This window comes from Macaca fascicularis, chromosome 13, assembly GCF_037993035.2.
Source record: "Macaca fascicularis isolate 582-1 chromosome 13, T2T-MFA8v1.1".
NCBI classification, from domain to species: domain Eukaryota; kingdom Metazoa; phylum Chordata; class Mammalia; order Primates; family Cercopithecidae; genus Macaca; species Macaca fascicularis.
In genome coordinates, this window is record NC_088387.1 from 74154366 (window position 1) to 74181480 (window position 27115).

At 38.9% G+C, this 27115-nt stretch overlaps 1 protein-coding gene across 4 annotated transcripts in view; it reads left to right on the forward strand.

Annotated features, from left to right (window-relative positions):
* The window catches only part of FBXO11 (F-box protein 11), a 102032-nt gene that overhangs the window by 48419 nt on the left and 26498 nt on the right, over window positions 1–27115 (forward strand). For 2 of the 4 annotated variants that reach the window (XM_005575941.4, XM_045369366.3), the window contains exons 2-7: window positions 20335–20462; window positions 20608–20689; window positions 21104–21248; window positions 24080–24209; window positions 25228–25311; window positions 25388–25520. In XM_005575941.4, coding sequence (XP_005575998.1) covers window positions 20335–20462; window positions 20608–20689; window positions 21104–21248; window positions 24080–24209; window positions 25228–25311; window positions 25388–25520 — 702 coding nt within the window. The remainder of the gene's footprint in view (window positions 1–20334; window positions 20463–20607; window positions 20690–21103; window positions 21249–24079; window positions 24210–25227; window positions 25312–25387; window positions 25521–27115) is intronic. The other 2 variants (XM_045369365.3, XM_074011836.1) reach the window with 1 other exon arrangement.

A 27115-nucleotide genomic window follows, 5' to 3' on the forward strand; every position in this document is an offset into this window, starting at 1 on the left:
ATCTCCTGACCTCGTGATCCGCCCGTCTCGGCCTCCCAAAGTGCTGGGATTACAGGCTTGAGCCACCACGCCCAGTCTAGTTTAATCTTTTTTAAAAAAATCCTCCAAGACATCTGAAATTCAATTCAGTCTTAACCCCAATATCATGATAAAAGTGAACCATTGACTTTGGCACAAGTTCTCCAAATCCTTAATTTTTTTCATTTTTTATTTTTTTATTTTAATATTTCGAACTCTGGATGATCTTCAGATTAGTTGGGTGTATTTTATTGTAGCGTTTCTGCTTACACATCGCATCCTAGAATCAAGAAAGAAAATACATTTGTCTGAAGAGTGGCTTTAAATTACCTATATTGCTCATCAGTTCTGTTAGTGCCATTAAGAGTTTAAGTAGATGTTGATATGAATTCCTTTAATTTTTAAGCTATTAATCCTTCCTTCCTTCCTTCCTTCCTTCCTTCCTTCCTTCCTTCCTTCCTTCCTTCCTTCCTCCCTCCCTCCCTCCCTCCCTCCCTCCCTCCCTTCTCTCCCTCCCTCCCTCCCCTCCCTCCCCTCCCTTCCCTCCCTTCCCTCCCTTCCCTCCCTCCCTCCTCCCTCCTTCCCTCCCTCAGTCGCGCAGGCTGGAGTGCAATGGAGCAGTCTCTGCTCACTGCAACCTCCACCTCCCAGTTTCAAGCCGTTCTCCTGCCTCAGCCTCCTGAGTAGATGGGATTACAGGCGCATGCTACCACTCCCAGCTAATGTTTGTATTTTTAGTAGAGATGGGGTTTCACCATGTTGGTCAGGCTGGTCTCAAACTCCTGACCTTGTGATCCACCCATCTTGGCCTCCCAAAGTGCTGGGATTACAGGCCTGTGCCACCACGCCCGACCCTTTTTCTAGATAAGTCAGTTCAGGTTTTTGCATTTACATTGTGTTTTCCTTTTTTTTTTTTTTTTTTTTTTGAGACAGAGTCTCACTGTGTTGTCCAGGCTGAAGAGCAATGGCACAATCTCAGCTCACTGCAACCTCCACCTCCCAGGTTCAAGGGATTCTCCAGCCTCAGCCTCTTGAATAGCTGAGATTACAGGCACGTGCTACCATGCCTGGCTAATTTTTGTATTTTTAATAGAGACAGGGTTACACTGTGATGGCCAGGTTGGTCTTGAGCTCCTGACCTCAGGTGATCTGCCCACCTTGGCCTCACAAAGTACTGGGATTACAGGCGCAAGCCACTGCACCTGGCCTGTGTTATGTTTTTCATTAAGTATTCATGCTTTAGAACATTGTTATTGACATCAGTGTGTAGATTTACTACATGAAAACTTGGATAATAGGGCCAGGCATGGTGGCACACGTCTTTAATCCCAGCACTTTGGGAGGCCGAGGTGGGTGGACCACCTGAGGTCAAGAGCTCGAGACCAGCCTGGCCAACATGGCGAAACCCTATCAATACTAAAAATACAAAAATTAGCCGGGCATGGTGGCAGATGTCTGTAATCCCAGCTACTTGAGAGGGGGAGGCAGGGGTAATTGCTTGAACTTGGGAAGTGGAGGTTGCAGTGAACTGAGATTGCGCCACTGCACCCCAGCGTGAGCGACAGAGTGAGACTCCGCCTCAAAAAAATAAAAAGAAAACTTGAATAATTTGTATTTTTTTTTTCTAGTTTATACTCTTCAGTTGTGTTAGTTTCCATTTAGTTTCAGTTTATCATTTATAGTGACCCAAGGCAATGAATTTTTTAAAAAGATATTTTGGCGCCATCTGCTGTTCTTTAATGTGATATTTCATCTACATTGGTAAAGATTTTAAATGTGTGTGTGTGTGTGTAATATATATATATTTGCCCATGTAAAGCACAAAATAATGGCAATTTTTAAAAGTCTGCTGCATCTTCCTTATGATTCTTGTATTTCCAGCTGCAAAGGCTATCTTGTAATTTTGGTGGTAAGAAACAGGCTTGCCTAAAAAATATTTCTGTAGTCCTGCGTCTGCCAGTTTTGTATATTCATTCAATGACTTTGTGTTCCTGAAGACTTCCTTCTTTAATTTACTATGGCTTCTCTTGACAAAGCTCCTGAGTTAGCTTTGCTCATTTGTTAATGTCCCTTCTCTCTGAACACGTAGTTGTTCATCTTTTGTGGTCTGGTATTACCCCTAACCCACATCCCTATCCATGCTATGAAATCTGCCCCCCATAATTAGTTATATTGATTTTTCTAAGCTTCTATGTAGATCAGTTGTACTGCAGATACAGGATCTTATTTTATATTCGTAGTCTTTACTTGTCTCACATGGTCTGGTTGTACGTATAGTATAGCTATATATATGTCTGTTTGAGACCATAAAATTACTGGCCGGGTATGGTGGCTCACGACTATAATCCCAACACTTTGGGAGGCTGAGGCAGGAGGATCACTTGAAGCCAAGAGTTTGAGACCAGCCTGGGCAACAAAACGAAACCCTGTCTCTGCTGATTAAAAAATAAAAATAAAAATAAATACCTTTTGTTCATTAATGGCTGTGTGTATCTTTTCTCTCCAAACAAATGGCATGTTCTTTGTTTATGGGGCAAGTTATATACTGACTTTGTAATCTCTAGTAAATCCACATGCACTGTTAGGTATGTAGACTTGGAAATCTGGTGCCCTAATTGAAAGAATTGTGTGCAAAGTAAAGATCCTGAGTGGTGAACTTTGAATAAAGTAGATGAGTTTCTGTGCATAAATAGTGTAATGTCTGTATTGGCTGCTCAGAGTTTATTCCACTATCACATTTAAACATTGTCTATTGATTTCTGCTGTGATGGTCTACATACAACGTTCTAACTATCCAACTCATCCCAGTATAGCTTTAAATCATATACTTAACAGTTTAATTTTGTTTCTTCAACTTGGATAATATCTGTAGACTCCCTCCTTTGTATTATGACGTTCATGGTTCTTGCTTTTTACACTGTGCTGTTTCAGTTCTACATTTTCATTATCACAGTTGATAACATAATTATCCTATTGTTAAGTTTTCTTCATTGATTTATATGTAGGTTGAATGTTGAAGTTGAAAAGTAAATGTTCACCTTATGAATATGGACATTTTACCTCTGTAGTGCTGAATATGTGCTAAAATTATATTTCATTCTCCACTGATACTGCTGTCCATAGGCCACTCAAAAGATATTTCTAGCTGTTTTGATGGATTCTTTTTTACATACCACTTACAGCCTCTTATGTCCTCAAGTTTTTCCAAGTTCCCTACTATCTAATCTATTACCATTTTTTTCAAGGAAATTTCATTCCCAGAGCCCTCTTCCAATGTATACTGGTTTCTTTGGACCTATTTTATACCCTTTATCATGAGATTCCTTCTCTTTGTTGCTTTCCTGAGATAGTCCATTTATTGCTGCATACTGTGCCTTTCGCTTTTGGTGTTTGCTCCTTAGTTTTGCTGAAATATATCTTCAAGTAATTTCTTAAGAAAGATTGTGGAGAAGATTAACTTTATAAGTCTCTGTGTGTCTAGAAATTCAATCTACCTTTATGCTTGTTGGGTGGTTCGATGAGATTTGGCTTGTTTTGAGATCCACATACCACTGTGTCCTTCGTTATACTTGCATTTTGTAAGTTGAAATCTTCACTGAGGTTTTTGTTTGTTTTTCATCTTTAGAGATGGGATTCCACCTGGTTGCCTAGGCTTGGACTGCATAGTGCAATCATAGCACACTGCAGCCTCGAAGTCTTAGGCTTAAGTGATCCTCCTACCTCAGCCTCCTGAGTAGCTGAAACTATCAGGTGTGCACCCCCATGCCTGGCTTTCGCTCAGGTTTTGAGGGAACTTGATATCTCTGTCTTCTGTTGTAGGCTCATCTGTAGTCTACCAGGCAATATAGCTTTTTCTACTTTCCTTCACCAGGCAACATTCTTTTTTTTTGTTTTGTTTTAACTGTTTGAGGGGGAGTTTCGCTCTTGTTGCCCAGGCTGGAGTGCAATGGCGCAATCTTGGCTCACCGCAACCTCTGCCTCCCGGGTTCAAGCAGTTCTCCTGCCTCAGCCTCTCAAGTGGCTGGGATTATAGGCATGCACCACCACGCCCAGCTGATTTTGTGTTTTTAGTAGAGACGGGGTTTCACCATGTTGGTCAGGCTAGTCTCGAACTCCTGACTTTGGGTGATCAGCCCACCTTGGCCTCCCAAAGTGCTGGGATTATAGGCGTGAGCCACTGCACCTGGCCACATTCCTTTATTTTTGAGTGTTCCAGAAATCTGTTGAAATTTCTTATGTACACTGATGGTGTCCATCCTGTTTTCTTTGTTGTAGGGGGTTTATATCTTTATTTTCTTACTAATTACATTAAATAGTCTTGGAGATAAAATGAGTCTACCTATAAGCCTGGGAACATGGTGAGACCCCATCTCTACAGAAAACACACGTGTGCCTTTGGTCCCAGCTACTTAAGGAGGCTGAGGTGTGGGAGTATCACTTGAGCTCCAGAAGTCGAGGCTGCAGTGAGCTTTGATCATGCCACTGCAGTCTATCCTGGGCGACAGAGTGAGACCCTGTCTCAAAAACAAAAATAAAATAAAATGAGTCTACCTAGTCGGTCATTTTTCCCCATATTTTTATTTTTAAACATCAGAAATTGAAATGTACTAAGAAAGTAACTTGAACACTAAATCCCTAAAAATGATATAGTGATCTCACAATTCCAGAAAGTGATTCCTGATTTCATGTTCTGTTTTATAACTATAAGGAGTATTTATACATACAACTTTGCTGTGGATAATGGCAAAAACATTAACAGGGGTGAGTGACTGAGCTGTAATGTTTTTAGGTTTTTATTTTGTTTTGTTCCTGTTCTTACTACCACCACCCTAATCCAGGCCTTTTTCTAATTTATTGCTGATATTGAAGGAGTCTTTTTTATTGTGCCTTAGTTTCTTATATGCACATTGCCACCAAAGCCATCTCTTAATAAAAGGTTTGATGAATGTTATAACAGTAATTGAAATTTTTCCCCTAAAAAAGAGTAAAGACCAGTTCTTTTACCTTAGTATTCAAAAACTTTTCTTTGACTCCCATGGTTCTCAAAGCGTGATCCTGGTCCACCATCATCAGCATCCCTGGGAATGCGTTAGCATTGCAAATTTTCATTCCTCCCTAATTTTCTGAATCAGAAATTACAGAGGTGGAGCCCAGTAATCTGTGTTTTAACCAAACTTCCACATAATTCTAATTAATTTATGCTTTGAGAACTGCTGATCTAGTTTGTCCCTCTCATTTTGCAGGCAAAGAATTGAATTCTAGAGCGGTTAATTGACTTGTCCAAAGTTATACAGCTAGGTACAGTTTTCTATTATTATTATTTTTTTTATTCACTTTACCCCCAGTATTCATAGTTTTCTTTCTAATACTCCATATTTGACTTGACTTTTTACAAGTTGTAATTACAAATAAGTCTAAGATGGGAAAGTTGTGGACGACTTTATGGAGAACATGAGATTTGACTGAACAGTAAACATAAAGTAGAGGAAAAAAAGAGGGGTGTTCTAAGCAGTAGGACCACAGTGAATAAAGGTATAGATAGGTAGGTTAAAAAAAAGAAAAAAGAAAAAGTCCTGGGGACAGAATTGGCAAATTGGACTAATAACAGCTAGGTTTTCCTTTATAGGAATAAATTAATTATTACAGTACCTGGTGTGTTAATAAATGTTAACTGCTCATTATTATTGTTAGCTGGTGTTATTGGTTGTATTGTTGATTTTGTTGTTACCATTATTAGGGAAGCCAAACAGAACCGAGGTTAAGACTATGGGTTTCTGAATCGAATCTCAGCCCTGCCACTTACTTTTTGATTTCCAGAAAGTTAATCTCTCCTAAACTTCAGTATCCACATTTGTAAAATGAGAATAATAGTATCAATCTCATAGGGTGGTTGTAACAAATGAGAAAATGTATGCTGATGCTCTGACTGCTTTATAATAAGTACTTTAATTAATGTCAACTATTTTATGTCTTGATAAGTCATTTGATTCTGAGTGACTTAAATAATGTCAGAAATCATATTTATTCTTAAAGGGTAAATTTGTCATGATTGAAAAGAGTTCACAACTATGGCCAAGGCAGAAAACCTTAATAACAGGGGACTAGTTAAGTAAACTTTAATAACAAGGGACTGATTAAATTATGGGACATTGATATCCTATAGCCATTGAAAACTGTGTTTCAGAAAAAATTCTATGACGTGCATCATGAACTTATTTCATATTCATGATATAGTAACAATGAAAAGGAAAGATACCAAGCAGTACATAGTGTCTCAAATTGTATAATTCGTTTAAAACATTGCTCAAAGAGTGTTATTTGAGCATATTCTTTGGTGGCTCACTCCTGTAATCCCAACACTTTGGGAGGCCGAGGCGGGCGGATCACAAGGTCAGGAGATTGAGACCATCCTGGCTAACACAGTGAAACCCCATCTCTACTAAAAATAGAAAAAATTAGCCGGGTGTGGTGGCACGCACCTGTAGTCCCAGCTATCAGGAGGCTGAGGCAGGAGAATCACTTGAACACGGGAGGTTGAGGTTGTAGTGAGCCAAGATCGCGCCACTGCCCTCCGGCCTGGGTGACAGAGTGAGACTCTGTCTTAAAAAAAAAAGAATATTCTTAAACTGAGACATTGAGTAACTGTTTTCTCTTTTGTGTATTTTTCTTTATTCACATTTTCTAAGTGAACATACTTTTATAATTTGGAAAGAATTCATGTGATACATACTTTCAAACTGGCAGAATTGTTGGAATAGTTCTATAGCATCTCCAAATGACTACTGATACTTTAAAAGGAACAGGATTAATTTTGATCTGTGGTCAGCACTTAGCATTTGTGGATTTAACATTATCTTCTAAGCTTCTAGAACCGTTCTAAATACCTGTCATGAGTAATATTTTCTAATAGGAATCATTATTTCTACCTCATAGAGTTTTTAGAAGATTAAATTGGATAATTTTTTTTAAGCCTCCAGGTGGAATTTGAAATATATTTTGAGTGGATCTTGCTAACTTTCAGTATCCCATCTCAATTATGAAAATAGCTAACATTGAGAGGTCATCTCTGCCAGGTACTGTTAAGTATTATCAATCTTAGTTAATCGTCACAATAATTTTATGATAGGCACCATGATTATCTCCATTTTATAGATGAACTGAAAATCAGTGAAGGAGCCTAAGTTAAAGAGGTTGAGGCACTTATGCAAGATAACAGGGTGGCTACTAAGCCAGGAATGTGACCAAGAGCCAGTCTTTTTTGAGCCTGAATCCTTAGTCATTGTGCTATACTGTCTCCACATACTACTATTTACAATACTAAAACATCTGAGGAGCTACCTATTAATAAAATAAAGGGTCTTATTTAATATTGTTATATTTTTATATATTTGAATAAGTATATAAATACTTTTCCATATGACATGGAAAAGTATTATTTTTTTAAATTCTTGGGCCAGGCACGGTGGCTCATGCCTATAATCCCAGCACTTTGGGAGGCCAAGGCAGGTGGATCACAAGGTCAGAAGTTCAAGACCAGCCTGGCCAATGTGGTGAAGCCTTGTCTCTACTAAAAATACAAATATTGGCTGGGCTTGGTGGTGTGCGCCTGTAATCCCACTATTGGAGGGCTGAGGCAGGAGAATGGCTTGAACTCAGGAGGTGGAGGTTGCAGTCAACCAAGATTGTGCTGCTGCACTCTAGCCTGGGTGACAGAGCAAGACTCCGTCTCAAAGAAAAAATTCTTCAAATTAAACATTTCCAAAAGTTTTATGCCCTGTTCCATGGTATTATTTTATAGGCTAATATACTCCTAGTAAATATGTCCAGTATTATTTAGCAAAATTAACTGGATAACAGAGATAAAGAGTATGGGGCTCTGGAGCTTAACCATCTGATTTCAAATTCTGCCTCTGCTGTTTAATACTGTGTGACCTAGCGTGAGTTGCCTAACCTCTCTTTGCCTGGTCTTCTCATCTGTAACATAGGAATAATAATATGTCCCCTATGAAGTTGATGCACGGATTCAATGAGTTGATACATGTATGAAACACTTGAAACAGTAGTCCCTGTACATGTAAGTTTTCAGTAAGTATTAGGTACACTGTTAGCAGTAGTAGTGCTATTTATTTGAATTACTATCATTATCATCCATCATCATTTGTATTGATATAATAAACTTTTAAAAGACACCCAAATTACTTTGTAGTGAAAAGTAAAAATAAAAACATTATATCTAGAGTCCATTGACTTAAAAATTATTTTGCTACCATTTATTGACTTTCTAACTTTAAGCATTTCACTTAAGGGCCTGAACTGCCTGTCAGTAGAACAAATTAATACCTTTCTTGTCAGGTGATTTCTTGATTTGTAAAAAACATTCCTAGAAATCATGTTGCAGTACCACAAATTACAGTCAAACTATGGGAAAGAACTGATGATGCTGAGCCTCCTCCTCATCCTTTTCTCTCTCTGGTGAGGTCCATTTTTCTTCTTTTGATAAAATGGTTGCTGGCTGGACACAGGGTCTCACGCCTGTAATCCCAGCACTTTGGGAGGCCGAGGCAGGTGGATCACCTGAGGTCAGGAGTTCGAGACCAGCCTGGCCAACATGGCAAAACCCTGTCTCTTCTAAAAATACAAAAATTAGCAGGGTGTGGTGGCAGGCACCTGTAATCCCAGCTATTCAGGAGGCTGAGGTAGGAGAATCGCTTGAACCTGGGAAGCAGAGGTCTCAGTGCGCCAAGATAGCGCCATTGCACTCCAACCTAGGCAATAGAGCGAGACTCAGTCTCAAAAACAAAAACAGACAAATAAACAAACAAAATGGTTGCTTGATGCAGAGAGTATTAGCATGGCCCCTGCCCAAGATTGACACACAAATTTATAAAGCATTCTGTATTTAAAAAGTTGTTTCTCATGTGAATTCACAAAGGAAAGGTTAAGCATTTAATGCTTATAAGGATATAGCCATATTTTCATTTTGCTCTTCATACGTCACGCTCGTGCTCTCACCCTCCTTGGCCATTAAACTAAAGACATTTCTAGAAATTTCTGAATTTTATGTGAAAATACATTAGGGACAGGCGCCAAATTGTTTTCTTTTAAGCTGTGTGCATATGATGATGTGTGTGTCCTATTTTATACTTTTATAACACCTGCGTGTGTCCTTGGTATGGCACTTACTATATTGCTTTGTTTACATATCTCACTCCCCTACTAGAACAGTTCCCTTAGTGATGGACCTTTATATTCACAATGACTAGCAAACAGATGAAAATTAATAGGTCAGGCATAGTGGCTCACACCTATAATCCCAGCACTTTAGGAGGCCGAGGCGGGCGGATCATGAGGTCAGGAATTCGAGACCAGCCTGGCCAGCATAGTGAAACCCCATCTCTACTAAAAATACAAAAATTAGCCAGGCATGGTGGCATGCATCTGTAGTCTCCGTTACTTGGGAGGCTGAGGCAGGAGAAATGCTTGAACCTGGGACGCAGAGGTTGTGGTGAGCCGAGATCATACCACTGCACTCCAGCCTGGGCAGCAGAGTGAGACTCTGTCTCAAAAACAAAAGGAAAAGAAAAGAAAAAATTAATAACATTTAGTTGATAACATGTGTGAATCCAAGGTTAGGCTAAAGCTAGGTTTGACTTAATTGTTAATTTGGGGCTATGGCCATTCTGGTCTTGAATTAATGATATATTTGGTACTCTAGCCGTATCAGCTTCTACTTGGGTATAACACTACTTTTGAATTACTTTGTCCAATTGAACTTGGATTGAACTTAAGTATTTTAAATCTTTGGAAGTTACTAACTTAAAAAAATGTTTTCTTGCTTGTTAAAATAGAAAAGAATTATTGTATGTATTTTATGAATTTTAGACTCTTAGGAAATATTGAACGTGAAAAACTAGGGGAACAAATATGTGAATGGAAGGAAACATTTTTAAATGTTCCATTCTGGGGCGAGACTATTTTATACTCCTTTTCCCAAAAGCAATGAGAGAAAATGTCTTGGGAGAACAGAATGTGATATGTAACAGGAAGGAATTAAAATAAAGTTAAGCTATTCTCAAGAGACTTTAATCCTTGAATTAGTAGTTGTCAGTTGGAGATTTTCTTTTTAATCAAACTAAAGTTATGAACTTTTGTCAATTCTGGGCTCACAGGCATTTTTTACTTATTTTTTAAATTCATTTCAAATTCATGAATCTGTGGACATTTTCTATATAGAGTGTTGTTAATTTTGACATCAACAGATAACAGTCCACTTTACATCATATGGCTACCCCTCAAAAATTGAATGGCATGTCTACCGTGAAGCAGTATTGTACCCATATATACATTATGATAGCTATGATGGCTAGTCTATGCTTTCTGACTCCCCATTCCTAGTGTAGTGTATTTTCAGAGGGACAAAATTCTCTGTTCCAACCCAAATGACTCACTAATGCTTGAGATCTACATATTTAGTTTTATCTTGGGCATTTCCACTTGAATGTCTCACAGGTACCTCAAAACTCAAAATCCAGACGCTTAACTCATCTTTTTTCCCCACCCTCAGCCTCCAAAGTCACTGCCTTATAGTACATGGCACCACCATCCATTGGATTGCCCAAATCAGTATTAATTTGGTTCCAACCTCTTCTCCACCCCCAGCCCACCATATCCACTCATCAAGTTTTATGAGCTTTGTCTTGTAATGTATCTCATATATCCATTTCTTCCTCTATAGCCATCTTCCTCTCTGAGTTGTATTGTGCTGTAGTTCTGTTACTGGTCTCCTCCCACCAGTGCTATTCATTTCCAGTTGTTTTTACATTGTTTGGATGATCTTCCTAAAACCAAAATCAGAACACATTACTGTTCTTTTTAATACCCTTCAGTGACTATATTTTGTTTTTAAGATAAAGTCTAAATTCTTTTAAGTGCTTGTAACAGCCTTTATAATTTGGCCTCTGCTACATAGTATAGCCATACATATGGAGCAGCTGGCAGTTCCTGAATACCTGTGCTGGAGATGAGCACCTTCAGGTCTTCACATATGCTGTTCCTTCTGCATGACTTTCAGTTATCATCCACTTCTCAGCTTGGACTTTCTTCATCAGAAAACCGTATGCCGATACCCACATCATCTAAGATTGGATTAGATGTTCTTATATATTCCCACAATACTTTGTGCTTATCCTTATCAGCATGTGACACACTTCATTATTACTGCCTGTTTAGTTGTCTGTCTCTTAGGCTCTTGAAGAGCAAATACAATATTCTCTTTGATTGACCTGTTTCACCAATACCTAGCACAGTACATGGCAAGATTTGGCTTCTGAAGATTGTTACTGAGTAACAAAAATGCACTTTTTTTTTTTTTTTTTTTTTTAGTCATTTTAAGTATAATGGTTCCTGTAGTGGCAACAATTCAATGTAAGAGTAGTGTGTGTGTTAATAACTGAATACATTAATGGAAGTATTATGTAACAGTATCCTAAATAAATAATTTGAAAATGTAACTATATATAAAATCTGAAACATTTGCTTACAGCAAGTCAAGCTTTTAAAAAGGAGTTTTTTTAATTATAACTTTACTTTTGGGCTCTCTACTATAAAATATTTAAATTTTAAGTAAATCATTTAACTTTATAAGTATTTAAATTTTGTCTTGATTTCCATTTGTGAATTTTTTTAGCAGTTAGAGAAAAGCTGTGGTAGTTTCCAACTGTGTTAGAAACAGTTGTCAAGTGTGGTTCCTTTACACCATGAGACTGGGAGCTGTTTCTAAACACAAAGTTGTTAGTAGCACAGATTTGCCTAAGTTTCCAATCTGATCTGTGACTACGGGTAAGTAAATTGGAATTTGTATATTTGTGGGGAAAAAAACTTCCTTAGTTTATAACTTAGAATGTGTAGACTTTAACCCCCAGCCAATCAATAGTATAGTTTTTTGCAAACTTTCAGGGTAAAAGGTATATAAAAATCAAGGTATTCTGCTAGCCTCAGAATAAATAGAGTCAAGACACTTAGGAATCTTATTTGAATCCTAAAATAAATTTTCAGTGCTACATTTATTATCAAAGATGTCAAAGATTATTTTTTAATTAAAGAAACATGTTTATTTTCCAGAAGCCTTTACTTATTTCTGTGGTTCCTATTAATAGTGAAGATTGTAGTATATTTATAGCATAGGATTTGTAGTAAAATCTAGAAATTAGAAAATAAATTTTGATATTATGTATGTGTGTGCAAATAGCATACTTTTAAATTGTATATTAACTTTTTGTCCTTTAAGACTGGTCCGCAACCTTTTTTGGCACCAACGACTGGTTTTGTGGAAGACAGTTTTTCCACGGACTCAGAGGGGTGGATGGTTTCAGGATGAAACTGTTCACCTCAAATCATCAGACATTAGATTCTCATAAGAAGTATACAACCTAGATTCCTTGCATGTGTAGTTCACAGTAGGGTTCACGCTCCTATGAGAATCTAATGCTGTGGCTGATCTGACAGGAGGCAGAGCTCAGGCAGTATTGCTTGGTCGCCTACCACTCACCTCCTGGGTGGCCCAGTTCCTAACTGGCCCTGGGGGTTGGGAATTTCTGCTTTAAGAGAACTGATAAAGGTGTAGTGAAAGATATATATGTGTATGTGTGTGGTTTTCTGTTTTTTGTTTTATTGAGATGGTGTCTCATTCTGTCACCCAGGCTGGAGTGCAGTGGTGCCATCTCAGCTCACTGCAAGCTCTGCCTCCAGGGTTCACACCATTCTCCTGCCTCAGCCTCCCGAGTAGCTGGGACTTACAAGCACCTGTCACCACGCCCGGCTACATTTTTTGTATTTTTAGTACAGAGGGGGTTTCACCATGTTAGCCAGGATGGTCACTATCTCCTGACCTCATGATCCACCCGCCTCGGCCTCCCAAAGTGCTGGGATTATAGGCGTGAGCCACCGTGCCCGGCCATATGTGTGTTTTTATATACACACACAGTCTCTCTAACACAGTCATGCGCCACATAACGATGTTTTCATCAACAACAGAGACTGTATATGACAGTGGTCCCAAAACATTATAATACCATATTTCATTTATTTGTTGCTTTGAGGTGGAGTCTCACTCTGTCACCCAGGCTGGAGTGCAGTGGGTATGATCTTGGCTCACTGCAACCTCCTGGGTTCAAGCGGTTCTCCTGCCTCATCCTCCTGAGTAACTGGGACTACAGGCGTGTGCCACCACGACTTGCTAATTTTTGTATTTTTAGTAGAGACAGGGTTTCACCATGTTGGCCAGGCTGGTCTTGAACTCCTGACCTTGGCCTCCTAAAGTGCAGGGATTACAGTTGTGAGCCGGCATGACCAGCCTTCTCAGAACGTGTTCTTACCTTTAAGTGACAAGTGATTGTATGTGTCTGCATTGTCCAATTAAGGGTAGCTGCTAGCTGCATGTGACTTTTTATCACTTGAAATATGCCTAGTCTGAATAGAGGCATGCTGTAAGTGTTACACATACGTACTATTTTCAAAGATTTAGTATGAAAAAAATGTAAATTATCTCAATAATTTATATTTACATGTTGAAATGATATACTTCAGATTTAATATGTTAAATAAGTATATTAAAATTTCACTTTTTTTTTTAATGCAACTAAATTACATATGTGGATCACGTTCTATTTCTGGTGGACATTTTTTCTAACTAAAATGTTTCTGTAAATTATGGTTAAAATTGAACATTTTTGATAGAGAGTTATTTTTAAGTCTTTGATTACAACTTGACATTTAATCATTGGCATTAATATTCTATTAGATGTAAAAATGAAAATTATAAAATGAATTTTATTTTATTTTTGAGGCAGTTTCGCTTTTGTTGCCCAGGCTGGAGTACAATGGCATGATCTCGGTTCACTGCAACAACCTCCTCCTAGGTTCAAGCGATTCTCCTGCCTCAGCCTCCTAAGTAGCTGGGATTACAGGCATGTGCCACCACACCTGGCCAATTTTGTATTTTTAGTAGAGACGGGGTTTCTCCATGTTGGCCAGGCTGGTCTCGAACTCTCGATCTCAGATGATCCGCCCGCCTGTGCCTCCCAAAGTGCTGGGGTTTACAGGCGTGAGCCACTGCACCTGGCCAAAATTATTTTAAGGTCTTGCTTTTAGACTTGTTGGCGCAAAACCATAACTAATCCATGATTTCGTGTTTCTTGGGTTGGAGCCAGTTTGCCACATCTATCATGGATCTTTGGCTTTATTCATTTTTTTTAATGTAACAAATATTTTTTGTTTCATGTATGCTAAGTGTGTCTTGGGAAATACTTCTCCATAATTTCAGGAGGGAACAAAAAATAATGGATCTACATGTAAATGCATTTGTGGATTTGGATGTTGGAAGGAAGTTAAGGTAGTTCTTCTCTGGCTTTTATTTTATTTTTCCTGTAAAGTAGGACATAAGGTCATCATAGCTACCACTAGTGATAGCTTCTCTGAAGAACTCCCTGAATTGAGTAAAATTAAAGGGTTCTCCATTGATGAGAATCAGTATTTATTGAGTACTTAGTGGACACCAAGCTAAACACTGAAGAATATAAAAGAGGGCACCCTTTTTACCCTACCTTGCCCTCAGAGCTTATAATTTTGTTAGGGAAATATGACATATAACAAAAAAAGGCAGCTAAGGTATAGTAAGGGATATATGGTATATATTCAGTACTACAGGAGTTCAAAAGATGAAGTGAACTCAAATGACTAGAGATTTCTTTTAAGCTTTCTCTTTTGCTGCTTATCACAGTGGTAGCCAAGTAATCTTCCCAGAATGATCCCTTTTTAAGTACCTTCTAGCACTGTACTTGATTCTCAGAACAGTCAGTAGCAATTTAATATGAGAACTATGTAGAAATTAGCACATATTCTTCAGCGCAGAGTTCAAAACAGTAATTTTATAACTCATGAGCACTTTAAGACAGTGTTTACAAATAGGAAGTTGAGATTTCTGTGGTATGCATGACTTAAATCATGTAGCTTCTTGAATTTATTTGCTGTGCGTTTTAGGATGCAGCTGAATTAGCACCTTCTCTTTCCTGTTATTACCTCTGAATTCCTTACTTTTCAGTCTTTACTATTTGCTATATTGATGGTGAGAAGGAAAGGATTCCAGGGTGGGGTAGGTGGGTATCTGTAGTAATAAGATCGACAGATTATAAAAAGGTGAAGGTGAGGGAGGGAAGAGGGAGTTGTATAGGATGAAAAGTTTGAGAATGTACTTTTGAGTATTGTGGAATTGGACTGACTACTGAGGGTGTGGCAAACAAGCTGATAGAGACATTAACCCACATGCATGCATACTACAAACATATCAAAATGAAATATGCAATAAGGGCTGGGTACAGTGGCTCATGCCTGTGATCCCAGCACTTTGGGAGGCCAAGGTGGGTGGATCACTTGAGCTCAGGAGTTTGAGACCCATCCTGGGCAACATGGCAAAACCGTGTCTCCAGGAAAATACAAAAATTAGCCAGGCCTGGTGGCGTGTGCACCTGTAAACTGAGGTGAGAGAATTGCTTGAGCCAGGGAAACGGAGGTTGCAGTGAGTCAAGATCTCACCACTGCACTCCAGCCGGGTAACAGAGTGAGACCCTGTCTCAAAAATAAAACAAACAAAAGAAATATGCATTAAGAACAAAACTATAAATGTATAACTAAACTTTTAAGGAAGGAAAGAAGAGGAAAATTCATAGGTATCAGAAATCAGAGAAATAAAATCAGAACAGTAAGCGGGAGCTAGTGTTGATGTATATAGCATAGGGGACTTTTGGTCCTGCATATATTCTAAGGTGTCTGGGGTTGAATTTTATTGCACATATGGGGATAGGATATATGACCTTGGGCCTTTTCAAATTATGTCTGGAACAAAGACCCAGGCATGTGGCATAGAGCCTGAAATAACTTCCCTAATTATGCATAGAGATTAGAAAAAGTACCCACTAGTCAAAGGCTCACTCAAGAACAAAGTCAATGACAGAACAGTCTAAGAGAGAATATAAAATGTGAGTGAAATGATTGAAGAGATAAAAGACGGAAATGAAGCAATGATGTAATAGATCAGTGTGAAAAACAGTAAGACTTGGGGAAAAATTAACTTTTCGAAATTAAAAATATAATCATGGAAATTGGCAGTAGATGGGTTAAATTTCAGATTAGACAGATACTCTTGCCTTGGCTGAAAAGGAAAAGTCTAGCAATAAATGGTTAAGAATAAGCAAATCTAGGCTAGGCACAGTGGCTCACGCCTGTAATCCCAGCACTTTGGGAGGCTGAGGCAGGCGGATCACCTGAGGTCAGGAATTCGAGACCAGCCTGGCCAATGTAGTGAAACTCCGTCTCTATTAAAAATACAAAAATTAGCTGGGCGTGGTGGTGCATTCCTGTAATCCCAGCTACTCGGAAGGCTGAGGCCGGAGAATAGCCTGAACTTGGGAGGCGGAGGTTGCAGTGAGCCGAGATCACACCATTGCACTCCAACCTGGGCAACAGAGCAAGACTCATCTCAAAAAAAAAGAAGCAGCAAATCTAAAATGTAATCCATAAAAGTAAGAAATTGAAAATAAAGGATCTAAAAAATACTAGACTGATAAAAACCAAAACAGAAAACCAAAATAGATTTGGTTTTTAAAAATAGAATCATGGAAATTGGCAGTAGATTGGTTAAATTTAAGATTAGACAGATACTCTTGCCTTAGCTGAAAAGGAAAAGTCTAGCAATAAATGGTTAAGAATAAGCAAATCTAGGCCAATAAATGGTTAAGAATAAGCAAAAATAGACCAAAAATAGATTTTTAAGGCAGAAAGCATTGTTAGTGATGAAGGAAGTCGTTGCATAATGAAGATGATGAAGAAAGGCATTACATAATGAAGAATGGAATAATTCACCAGGAAGAAATAGTTATCTTGAACCTGTGTGTCCAAATGATATTGTCTCAAAGCACATAAAGCAAAAATTTGCAGACAAAAAAAAAAGACTACCTACAAATATAGTGGGAGATTTCAGCACATTTCCTTCAGAAGCCAATGAATAAACCACCACCACCCTCAACAAAAGTGAGAAAAATGAAAGCATAGAGACTGTTTGAACAACACAATTAACAAGCTATGTCTTTTAGACATGTGTAAACTGTACTCTCAAAATTAGTGTTGATGTTCCTTTCAAGCACACATAGGACATTTACTAGTCGTATTATTAATATACAAACATTTAGAGAGTTACACATATTAAACCTCAAAGGGAGGGAGTTCCACAAATGCCTAAGCATATCATACTGGCTACTTTTTGTGATTCCTGCAGTACATGGAAAATTTACAAGCCGGGCACGTTGACTCACAGCTGTAATAATCTCAGCACTTTGGGAGGCCATGGTAGGAGGATCACTTGAGCTCAGGAGTTTTGAGACTAGCCTGCACAACATGGTGAGACCTTGTGTCTTAAAAAAAAAATTCGTTTTAATTAGCCAGGTGTGGTGGTTCACATCTGTAGTTCCAGCTATTCGGGAGGCCAAGGTGGGAGGGCTGCCAGAGCCCAGAGATCCAGGCTGCAGCAAGCCATGATTGTGCCACTGTATTCCAGCCTGGGTGACAAAGTGAGACCCTGTATCTTTTTTTTTTTTTTTTTAGACAAAAATTTCCTTATTTTTCCAAGTTTCATTTGAAAGTGATGTTAATCAAATAATATTTAAAAGAAATAATAGTAATTGAAATACCTCTTGAACTCTGCATATGAGCCCAGGCATACTGTGTGTTTTACATATATTTAAGTTTTTAGCAGCTTTCAATTATAACATACGATTGTCACCTTTAATAGATGAGAAATTGTAGGCTTAAAAATGTTTATTTACACCCAAGGTTAGCTGACTGGAGATCTCTACTTTTAAATATTACACTTTTACAAACTCTACCCCCTTTTTATACCTTTGTTACTATGAAATATAGCTAGGTGGAGAAACCTACATAAAACACAAATACAGAGTTTGTTGAGTTATTATTAAGGTATTATCTTTGTAGTACCAACAAGTCAAGAAATAGAACTTTGCCGGCCACTAAGCCTTTTATGTTTCCCATTCTAATTATATTCTCCTCCTTCCCCACTAAAAGCATTTGTATTATAATCATTTTCTAGCTTTTTAAAAAATGCTTTGGCCTGGTGCAGTGGCTCACCCCTGTAATCTCAGCACTTTGGGAGGCCGAGGTGGGTGGATCACGAGGTGAGGAGTCTAGAGACCATCCTGGCCAACATGGTGAAACCCCGTCTCTACTAAAATACAAAAAATTAGCCAGGCATGGTGGTATGTGCCTGTAGTCCCAGCTACTCGGGAGGCTGAGACAGGGGAATGGCTTGAACCCAGGAGGTGGAGACTACAGTGAGCCGAGATCGCGCCACTGCACTGCAGCCTGGCGACAGAGCGAGACTCCATCTCAAATAATTTGAATACCAAAGTGTACATTCTTAATGTGTTTTGTAAAGTTTCCCTTATTTTTCTCCCACTGTTTTTGTCCGATTTATTTGTTAAGAAACTGGTAGTTTGACCTGTAGAGTTTCTTACAAGTTTGATCAGATTCAGGTTTGATGTTTTTGGCCAGACTTTATAGGTAGTGGTATAGGAGATACATATACACTACTGGTTGTTTTTGTGATTTACAGACTACTGATACTCATTGGTTAAATCTGTTAACTCATTAGAGATAGCAAAATGGTGATTCTCTAATTTTATTATCTCTTCATTACTGGAATGTTTCTAAAGAGAAGCTTCCCCTCATCTAATACTTAGCTACCTGGTGATTCAATTTATGTAAGAGAGGAAGAATAAGTGTTTGCTTATTTCTTGTTATTTACCAATTTTGTTGGGGTTTTTTTTTGGTTTTTTTTTGTTCTTTTTTTCGAGATGGAGTCTTGCTCTGTCCAGGCTGGAGTGCAGTGGCGCGATCTCGGCTCACTGCAAGCTCCGCCTCCCGGGTCCATGCCATTCTCCTGCCTCAGCCTCCCGAGTAGCTGGGACTACAGGCGCCCACTACCACGTCTGGCTAATTTTTTGTATTTTTAGTAGAGACAGGGTTTCACTGTGTTAGCCAGGATGGTCTCGATCTCCTGACCTCGTGATCTGCCCGCCTCGGCCTCCCAAAGTGCTGGGATTACAGGCGTGAGCCACCGCATTATTTACCAGTTTTCAACATGATGGGTTTGTTTCCACTAGCATCTTTCAAATAATCTTTTTTTTTTTTTTTAATTTTTAAAGTATTATTATGAACTCATAGACAGATGGATTGACTGACTGATTTTGAGACAGGGTCTTGCTCTGTCACCCAGGCTGGAGTGCAGATGTGTGATCACAGCTCACTGCAGCTGTGCCCTATTGAAAGCACTTTGGAGGCCAAGGTGGGAGGATCACTTGAACCCAGGAGTCTGAGACCAGCCTGGGCAATATAGTGAGACCCCATCTCTTAAAAAAAAAATTTTTTTTTTCTCAAATAGCTGGGTGGTGGTGCACGCCTGTAGCCCCAGCGCTTGGGATGCTGAGGCAGGAGGATTTCTTGAGCCCAAGAGGTTGAGGCTGCAGTGAGCTGTGATTGGGCCGCTACACTCCAGCCTGGGTGACAGAATGAGACCCTGTCTCCCAAAAAAAAAAAAAAAAAAAAAAAGAGGTTTATATACCAGACTACCGTCTGACACCCTTTTTACCCTACTTGGTATCTCATACCCTATACTGAGCTATTCCTCTTCATAGACACCCTCCTTGCCAAACTGCCTTCACCCTGTATGGTCTCTAACCATGTAGTACCAGTTCCCTTGCCACTCCTCTCAGCAAGTGGACATCCTCCTCACCGTTTTTAAAAAAAAAAAAGTCTTCGACAGCCGGGCAGGTGGATCACGAGGTCAGGAGATCGAGACCATCCTGGCTACCATGATGAAACCCCATGTCTACTAAAAATACAAAAAATTAGCCAGGCATTGTGGTGGGTGCCTGTTGTCCCAGCTACTTGGGAGGCTGAGGCAGGAGAATGGCTTGAACCCAGGAGGCAGAGTTTGCAGTGAGCAAAGATCACGCCACTGCACTCCAGCCTGGGCGACAGAGCGAGACTCCGTCTAAAAAAAAAAAAAAAAAAAGTCTTCCACATTTTATAGAAATCTAACATTTCTTTCATATGGCTATCCAGTTGGTTGGAATTTCATATAAAACTTGCATCTGCTCCCTCCCAAATTTGAAGTTTTAAGAAAGTTTTCTGTATCCATAGAACTATTTTTTAAAAGGGTATAATTTTTCTTATTGCTTTTGTTTATAACAGATGATGATGTGCCTGCAGATATGGTTGCAGAAGAATCAGGTCCTGGTGCACAAAATAGTCCATACCAACTTCGTAGAAAAACTCTTTTGCCGAAAAGAACAGCGTGTCCCACAAAGAACAGTATGGAGGTAACTTTAAATGTAATTGCTTTTCTTTTTGTAATGAAAGAATTTTCAGGAAACAAACGAAAAAGGGAACGTCATCCTTTTTTAGAAGTAATGATTATGGATGATAAGAATATTTGCTTTACTAGTTTCTGTTTTGTTTTTGAAGGGCGCCTCAACTTCAACTACAGAAAACTTCGGTCATCGTGCAAAACGTGCCCGAGTGTCTGGAAAATCACAAGATCTATCAGGTATTTCCTATGGGAAAGTAAGAAATGGGGTAAAATAATTTTTTTTTAAATTTTACTTGATACAAAAAATGAACATTAAATGTATTCGAGTATTACCTTTGGGATTCAGAAAGTGATTATTACAGAATAAACTTTAGAACCCTGACCGCTCCCTCTGACTTTTGTTGTTGTATAAAAATGCTTTTTATGTATTTATTTTAACCATTTCTGAGATGGCACATAATACCTAAAAGAAGGAGTACTTTTATTAGTTCAGGATAGAGATAAATATGTGTTACCCATGAAACCCACATGCTTATAAAATGACCATTATCCAAAAAAAAAGCTATTCATTAGATAAAATGAAAACTGTGTTCTTTAAATAATGAGAAAGTTACTGCTCGAATGATAGTTTATATGTTAATCTCTTCATAGCAGCACCTGCTGAACAGTATCTTCAGGAGAAACTGCCAGATGAAGTGGTTCTAAAAATCTTCTCTTACTTGCTGGAACAGGATCTTTGTAGAGCAGCTTGTGTATGTAAACGCTTCAGTGAACTTGCTAATGATCCAATTTTGTGGTAAGTAAAAACCTATTCCTTATTAACTTGAGATATATTATTTGTTGCCCAAAATGCTAAACATGGTAGGAAAGTCGGAGTGGTGAGTTGGTAGTTACAATTAGTTGGAACAAAATTAAAATGCTTATCAATTCCAAGTTACAAATGGGGGCTGTCAGTCCAGGTGGTATTTATAAAATCAGTAAATGAAGTATTTTCGCTGCTATTTATCAGTTAATAGCAACTGAGTGATTATGGGAAATGTTTTTCTTTTAACAGCTTTTTAGAAACAGAACTTAGTGTAATTTAAAATAGCTAATGAATTTTAAATCTGATAGATTAGAATGTAGGTTTTATACATCACTTTTGGAAAACGGTTGTATTCATGAATCTTTAATTCATGCCCTTTGACCCAGTAATTCTACTTCTGAAAATGTTTTTTTGCCTTATGTACAAATTTTTCATAACAGGCTAGTTAATGAGAAAAATTATAAATAATCTAAATATCCAGATATAAGGGAATGAACTAAGTAAACTTTGTAATGTGTACTTGGAGAGTTGTGATATAACTACTAATAGTAATTTTTACAAAGAGATTTTAATTTGTTTTTCGAGAGACAGGGTCTTGCTCTGTCACCGAGGCTGGAGTGCAGTGGCGCGATCACAGCTCACTGCAGCCTCAACTTTCTGGGCTCAAGCCATTCTCCCACCTCAGCCTCCTGAATAGCTGGGACTACAGGCATGTGTCACCATGCCCGGCTAATTTTTTTTTTTTTTGGAGACACAGAGTCTCACTCTATTACTCAATCTGATCTTGAACTCTTAGGGTCAAGTGATCCTTCTACCTCAGCCGCCCAAAGTGCTGGGATTACAGGCATGAGCCACCACACCCAGCCCAAGTTTTTAATAACATGGAAAAATGCGTTATAAAAAGTCAAAAGAGGCCAGGTGTGGTGGCTTCTGCCTGTGGTCCCAGCTACTCCAGAGGCTGAGGCAGGAGGATCGTTAGCCCAGGAAGTCAAGGCTGCAGAGAGCCGTGATCGTGCCACTGCACTCCAGCCTGGACGACAGTGGGAGACCCTGTTTTTTAAAGAAAAGAACAGAGTACAAAATTGAATAGGCTGTATAATCACAACTATAATAAATTATCTGTAGATAAAATGAGTGGAAGGAAATATGGCAGACTGTTAATATATTGAAACTATAGTTCTTTACACTTTTGTTTTACAACAGTTATATGTATTACTTTTATGATGCACAAAAGGCGCACCATATATATATATATATATATATATATATATATGTTTTTGTTGTTTTTGACGGAGTTTCGCTCTTGTTGCCCAGGCTGGAGTACAGTGGCGCGATCTTGGCTCGCTGCAAGCTCTGCCTCCTGGGTTCAAGCAATTCTCCTGCCTCAGCCTCCTGAGTAGCTGGAATTACAGACGCCTGCCACCATGCTTGGCTAATTTTTGTATTTTTAGTAGAAGCAGGGTTTCACTATGTTGGCTAGGCTGGTCTTGAACTCCTGACCTCAGGTGATCCTCCTGCCTCGGCCTCCCAAAGTGCTGGGATTACAGGCATGAGCCAGTGCGCCTGGCCCACACCTTACATTTAAGAGAAAAATTACAAAGGAGAAATGAAAATGAAGAGTAGCAGAACAAAACAGCATTGCTCACTGTACCAAAAATGATAATAGTTAACCATTACTCCAGTTTGAAGATTTGATGGTTCTTGATAGGATATAAATGGGTTGAAGATATAGGACAAATTAAGTTCAAAGTATTTTACTGAAACTTATCTTTTTGGCCAGTCGAAGTGGCTCATGCCTATAATCCTAGCACTTTGGGGATTGAAGTGGGAAGATTACTTGAGCCCAGGAGTTTGAGACCATCCTGGGCAACATACTGGGACCTCATTGCTACCCAAAAAAAATGAAAAAATAAGGCAAGAGGATCACTTGAACCTCAGAGGTCAAGGCTGCAGTGAGCCATGATCACGCCTCTGCACTCCAGTGTGGGCAACAGGAGTGAAATCCTGTCTCAAAAAGAAAAAGAAAATTATCTTTTTAAGTGATAATCATGATGTTTTTACAGTAAGAATACCTTTTTTTCCCCTTCCTGAGTGAACAGTATGTAAGGAAATTGAAACTTTTTGTTCTTTTGTGTGGACTAATTTTCATACACAGTTACATTGTGAAAATTTTCACAGGAAAACTAATTTTCAGCCAGGCATGGTGGCTCACGCCTGTAATCCCAGCACTTTGGGAGGCTGAGGGGTGGGTAAATCACTTGAGCTCCAGAGTTTGAGACCAGCCTGGGTAACATGTGCCTATAGTCCCAGCTCCTTGGGAGACAGAGGTGGGAGGATCATTTGAGCCTGGGAGGCAGAGGTTGCAGTGAGCTGAGATCGTGCCACTGCACTCCAGCCTGGGTAACAGAACTAGACAGTGTCTCAAAGGAAAAAAAAGGAAAAGAAACTAATTTCCATATGCAACTACACTGAAAATTTTCAATGTGAAAAATACGTTTTCACATTTTAAATCCTGTTTTTAGCTGGGCATGGTGACGCATGCCCATAATCTCAACTACTTCAGGAGGCTGAGGCTGAAGAATCGCTTGAACCTGGGAGAGGGAGGTTGCAGTGAGCCAAGATCGTGCCACTGCACTCTAGCCTGGATGACAGTGAGACTCCATCTCAAAAAAGAAAAATCCTGTGTTTTAATATTCATTTTTGTCTATTCTTATTTTCTTACTCAAGTTTTTGAGGCCTCAAATAATTGTTATAGTTGTTCGAAACTGTATTAATCTAAAGGACATTTTATCAAGAAAATTTTAATTCCTTTCTCTGTTCAGGAAACGATTATATATGGAAGTATTTGAATATACTCGCCCTATGATGCATCCTGAACCTGGTAAATTCTACCAGATTAATCCAGAAGAGTATGAACATCCAAATCCCTGGAAAGAGAGTTTCCAGCAGTTGGTATGAAATATAAATAGAATATATTGGTTTATATTACACATTTGTAAATAACTTTCTTTTAAGAAATAAGTTTAGGCAGGGCATGGTGGCTCACACCTGTAATCCTAGCACCTTGAGAGGCCGAGGTAGGCAGATTACCTGAGGTCAGGAGTTCGAGACCAGCTTGGCCAACATGGCGAAACCCCATCTCTTCTAAAAATACAAAAATTAGCCGGATGTGGTAGCTCACGTCTGTAATCCCAGCTACTCGGGAGGCTAAGGCAGGAGAATCGCTTGAACCCGGGAGGCAGAGTTGCAGAGAGCTGAGATCGCACCGCTGCACTCCAGCCTGGGCGACAGAGTGACACTCTGTCTCAGGGGAAAAAAAAAGTTGAGTAGGTTTTAAAGGTAAACCAATGAACATTTATCAACCAACAGAATATTCAACAATTCTTTTCACTACTGACATATCCGTTAATAAGTTAGTGACAGTAAGCATTAGTAGCCTGTGAGCAGTTGTGATTTCAGTGAGTATTTAAATTATTAGTGTTCGGTAGTTGTTTTAAACTTCCACATTTAGCTTAATTGATATATGGTCCTTCATGAATGAGTCTCAGCCGGAGATGATTTTGCTTTCTGTGGGGCGTTTGGCAATGTTGGGAGACATTTTTTGATCGTCACAATGGGAGGAGAGCGTGCTGCTGATATTTGGCTGGGTAGAGGCCAGGGATTACCTCTAAACATCCTACAATGCACAGGATGTTTACCTCTAAACATCCTACAATGCCCCATAACAAATAATTAACTGACCCAAAATATCAGTAATGCTGAGATTGAGAAACCCTGTTTTTTGTTTCTGGATATTACTGGATCATAATTTGTTTTAGATTTTACATTGTACTCTACGACACAAAATTATTTGGAATGATTGAGAATTATTTTTGATTTTTAATAAAAGTTGTTCATGCAGTTGTACATTAATTTAAATATAAGGTTTATGTTAGTAGTCATTGGTTTTGCTTTGTTTTTGACATTTTAGTATAAAGGTGCACATGTAAAGCCAGGATTTGCTGAACATTTCTACAGTAACCCTGCAAGATATAAAGGAAGAGAAAATATGTTGGTATGTTTGATTTTTATTTTTATGACTTAAAATGGTAATCTTTCAGTTCTGTACTGACACATTTATTTTTTTCTAGTATTATGATACTATTGAAGATGCCCTTGGTGGGGTACAAGAGGCTCATTTTGATGGACTTATCTTTGTTCATTCTGGAATATATACTGATGAATGGATATATATTGAATCTCCAATCACCATGATTGGTGCAGGTATTTTGAAGTGCATTGTCATTAAAATTTTAATATTTTACTCATTTATGTGATAGGATTTTAAAAATGCTAGTGACTTAAAATCCAGTTGAACCTTTATAATATCCTGCTGGTAAAGTAGGAATGAAGATATCACACATATTTTAAGTGAAGGAAATGAAAACATAAGAGTTCAGAAATTATAGCTGTATATAAATTTCTTTCTTCACCTCCCTCCCCTGCCCCCCCCCTTTTTTTTTTTTTTTTGATACAGAGTCTAGCTGTGTCACCCAGACTAGAGTGCAGTGGCACAACCTCAGTTCACTGCAACCTCTGCCTCCTGGGTTCAAGCAATTCTTATGCCTCAGCCTCTCAAGTAGCTGGGATTATAGGCGTACACCACCATGCCTGGATAATTTTTGTATTTTTAGCAGAGACAGGGTTTCACCATGTTGGCCAGACTGGTCTCAAACTCCTGGCCTCAAGTGATCTGCCCACCTGGGTCTCCCGAAGTGCTGAGATAACAGGCATGAGCCACTGTGCCTGGCCATATATGTTTCCTGATGTTAGTACTTTCTTCAGTTGCCTTCAGTTGTTCATTAAACAAAAAAAAATAGTTTTTTCATCTTTTATTTGAAAATTAGGCCGGGCGCGGTGGCTCAAGCCTGTAATCCCAGCACTTTGGGAGGCCGAGGCGGGTGGATCACGAGGTCAGGAGATCGAGACTATCCTGGCTAACATGGTGAAACCCCGTCTCTACTAAAAATACAAAAAAAAAACTAGCCGGGCGTGGTGGCGGGCGCCTGTAGTCTCAGCTACTTGGGAGGCTGAGGCGGGAGAATGGCGTGAACCCGGGAGGCGGAGCTTGCAGTGAGCCGAGATCACGCCACTGCACTCCAGCCTGGGAGACACAGCGAGACTCCGTCTCAAAAAAAAAAAAAAAAAAGAAAATTAAAGATGTGGCTGGGTGCGGTGGCTCACACCTGTAATCCCAGCACTTTGGAAGGCTGAGGTGGGTGGACCACTTGAGGTCAGGAGTTGAAGACTGGCCTGGCCAACATGGTGAAACCCCATCTCTACTAAAAATACAAAAAAATTAGCCAGGTGTGGTGGTGTGCACCTATAATCCCAGCTACTCTGGAGGCTGAGGCAGGAGAATTACAAAGAAAGATGCTGATATTTTTATTGCTATGTTTTTAAAGGAACTGAAATATAATTTTTAAATACTTTTGTACTATTTCAAAGCTATTTATGGTCAAGTTTCTAAGAATAAATGTAATATCTGTCGAACACTGAGTCATTTGAAGATTTGTGTTTTTTTTTTTTTTGAGGATACAGTACATAGAATATTTTAAGATAGCTACTAATTATTATTTGCTAGTGAAATTTGCATTTACAGCCTCTTTTGCTTTCTTCCTCTATCTCCTCATGAAGATGGGGAGGACAGAGTAGAGCAAATTTTTGTCTGGTGATTTTATTACTTTCTAAATAGAGGCCACTGTTGGAAATAAATTTAAATAGAGGTCTCTTCTCTTCTTGAGCTTCTGTTTCCAGTGCTGCTGCTAGAAACAGAATGGTTTCCACAAGAAACCATTTTTTGTTTTTGTTTCCACAAG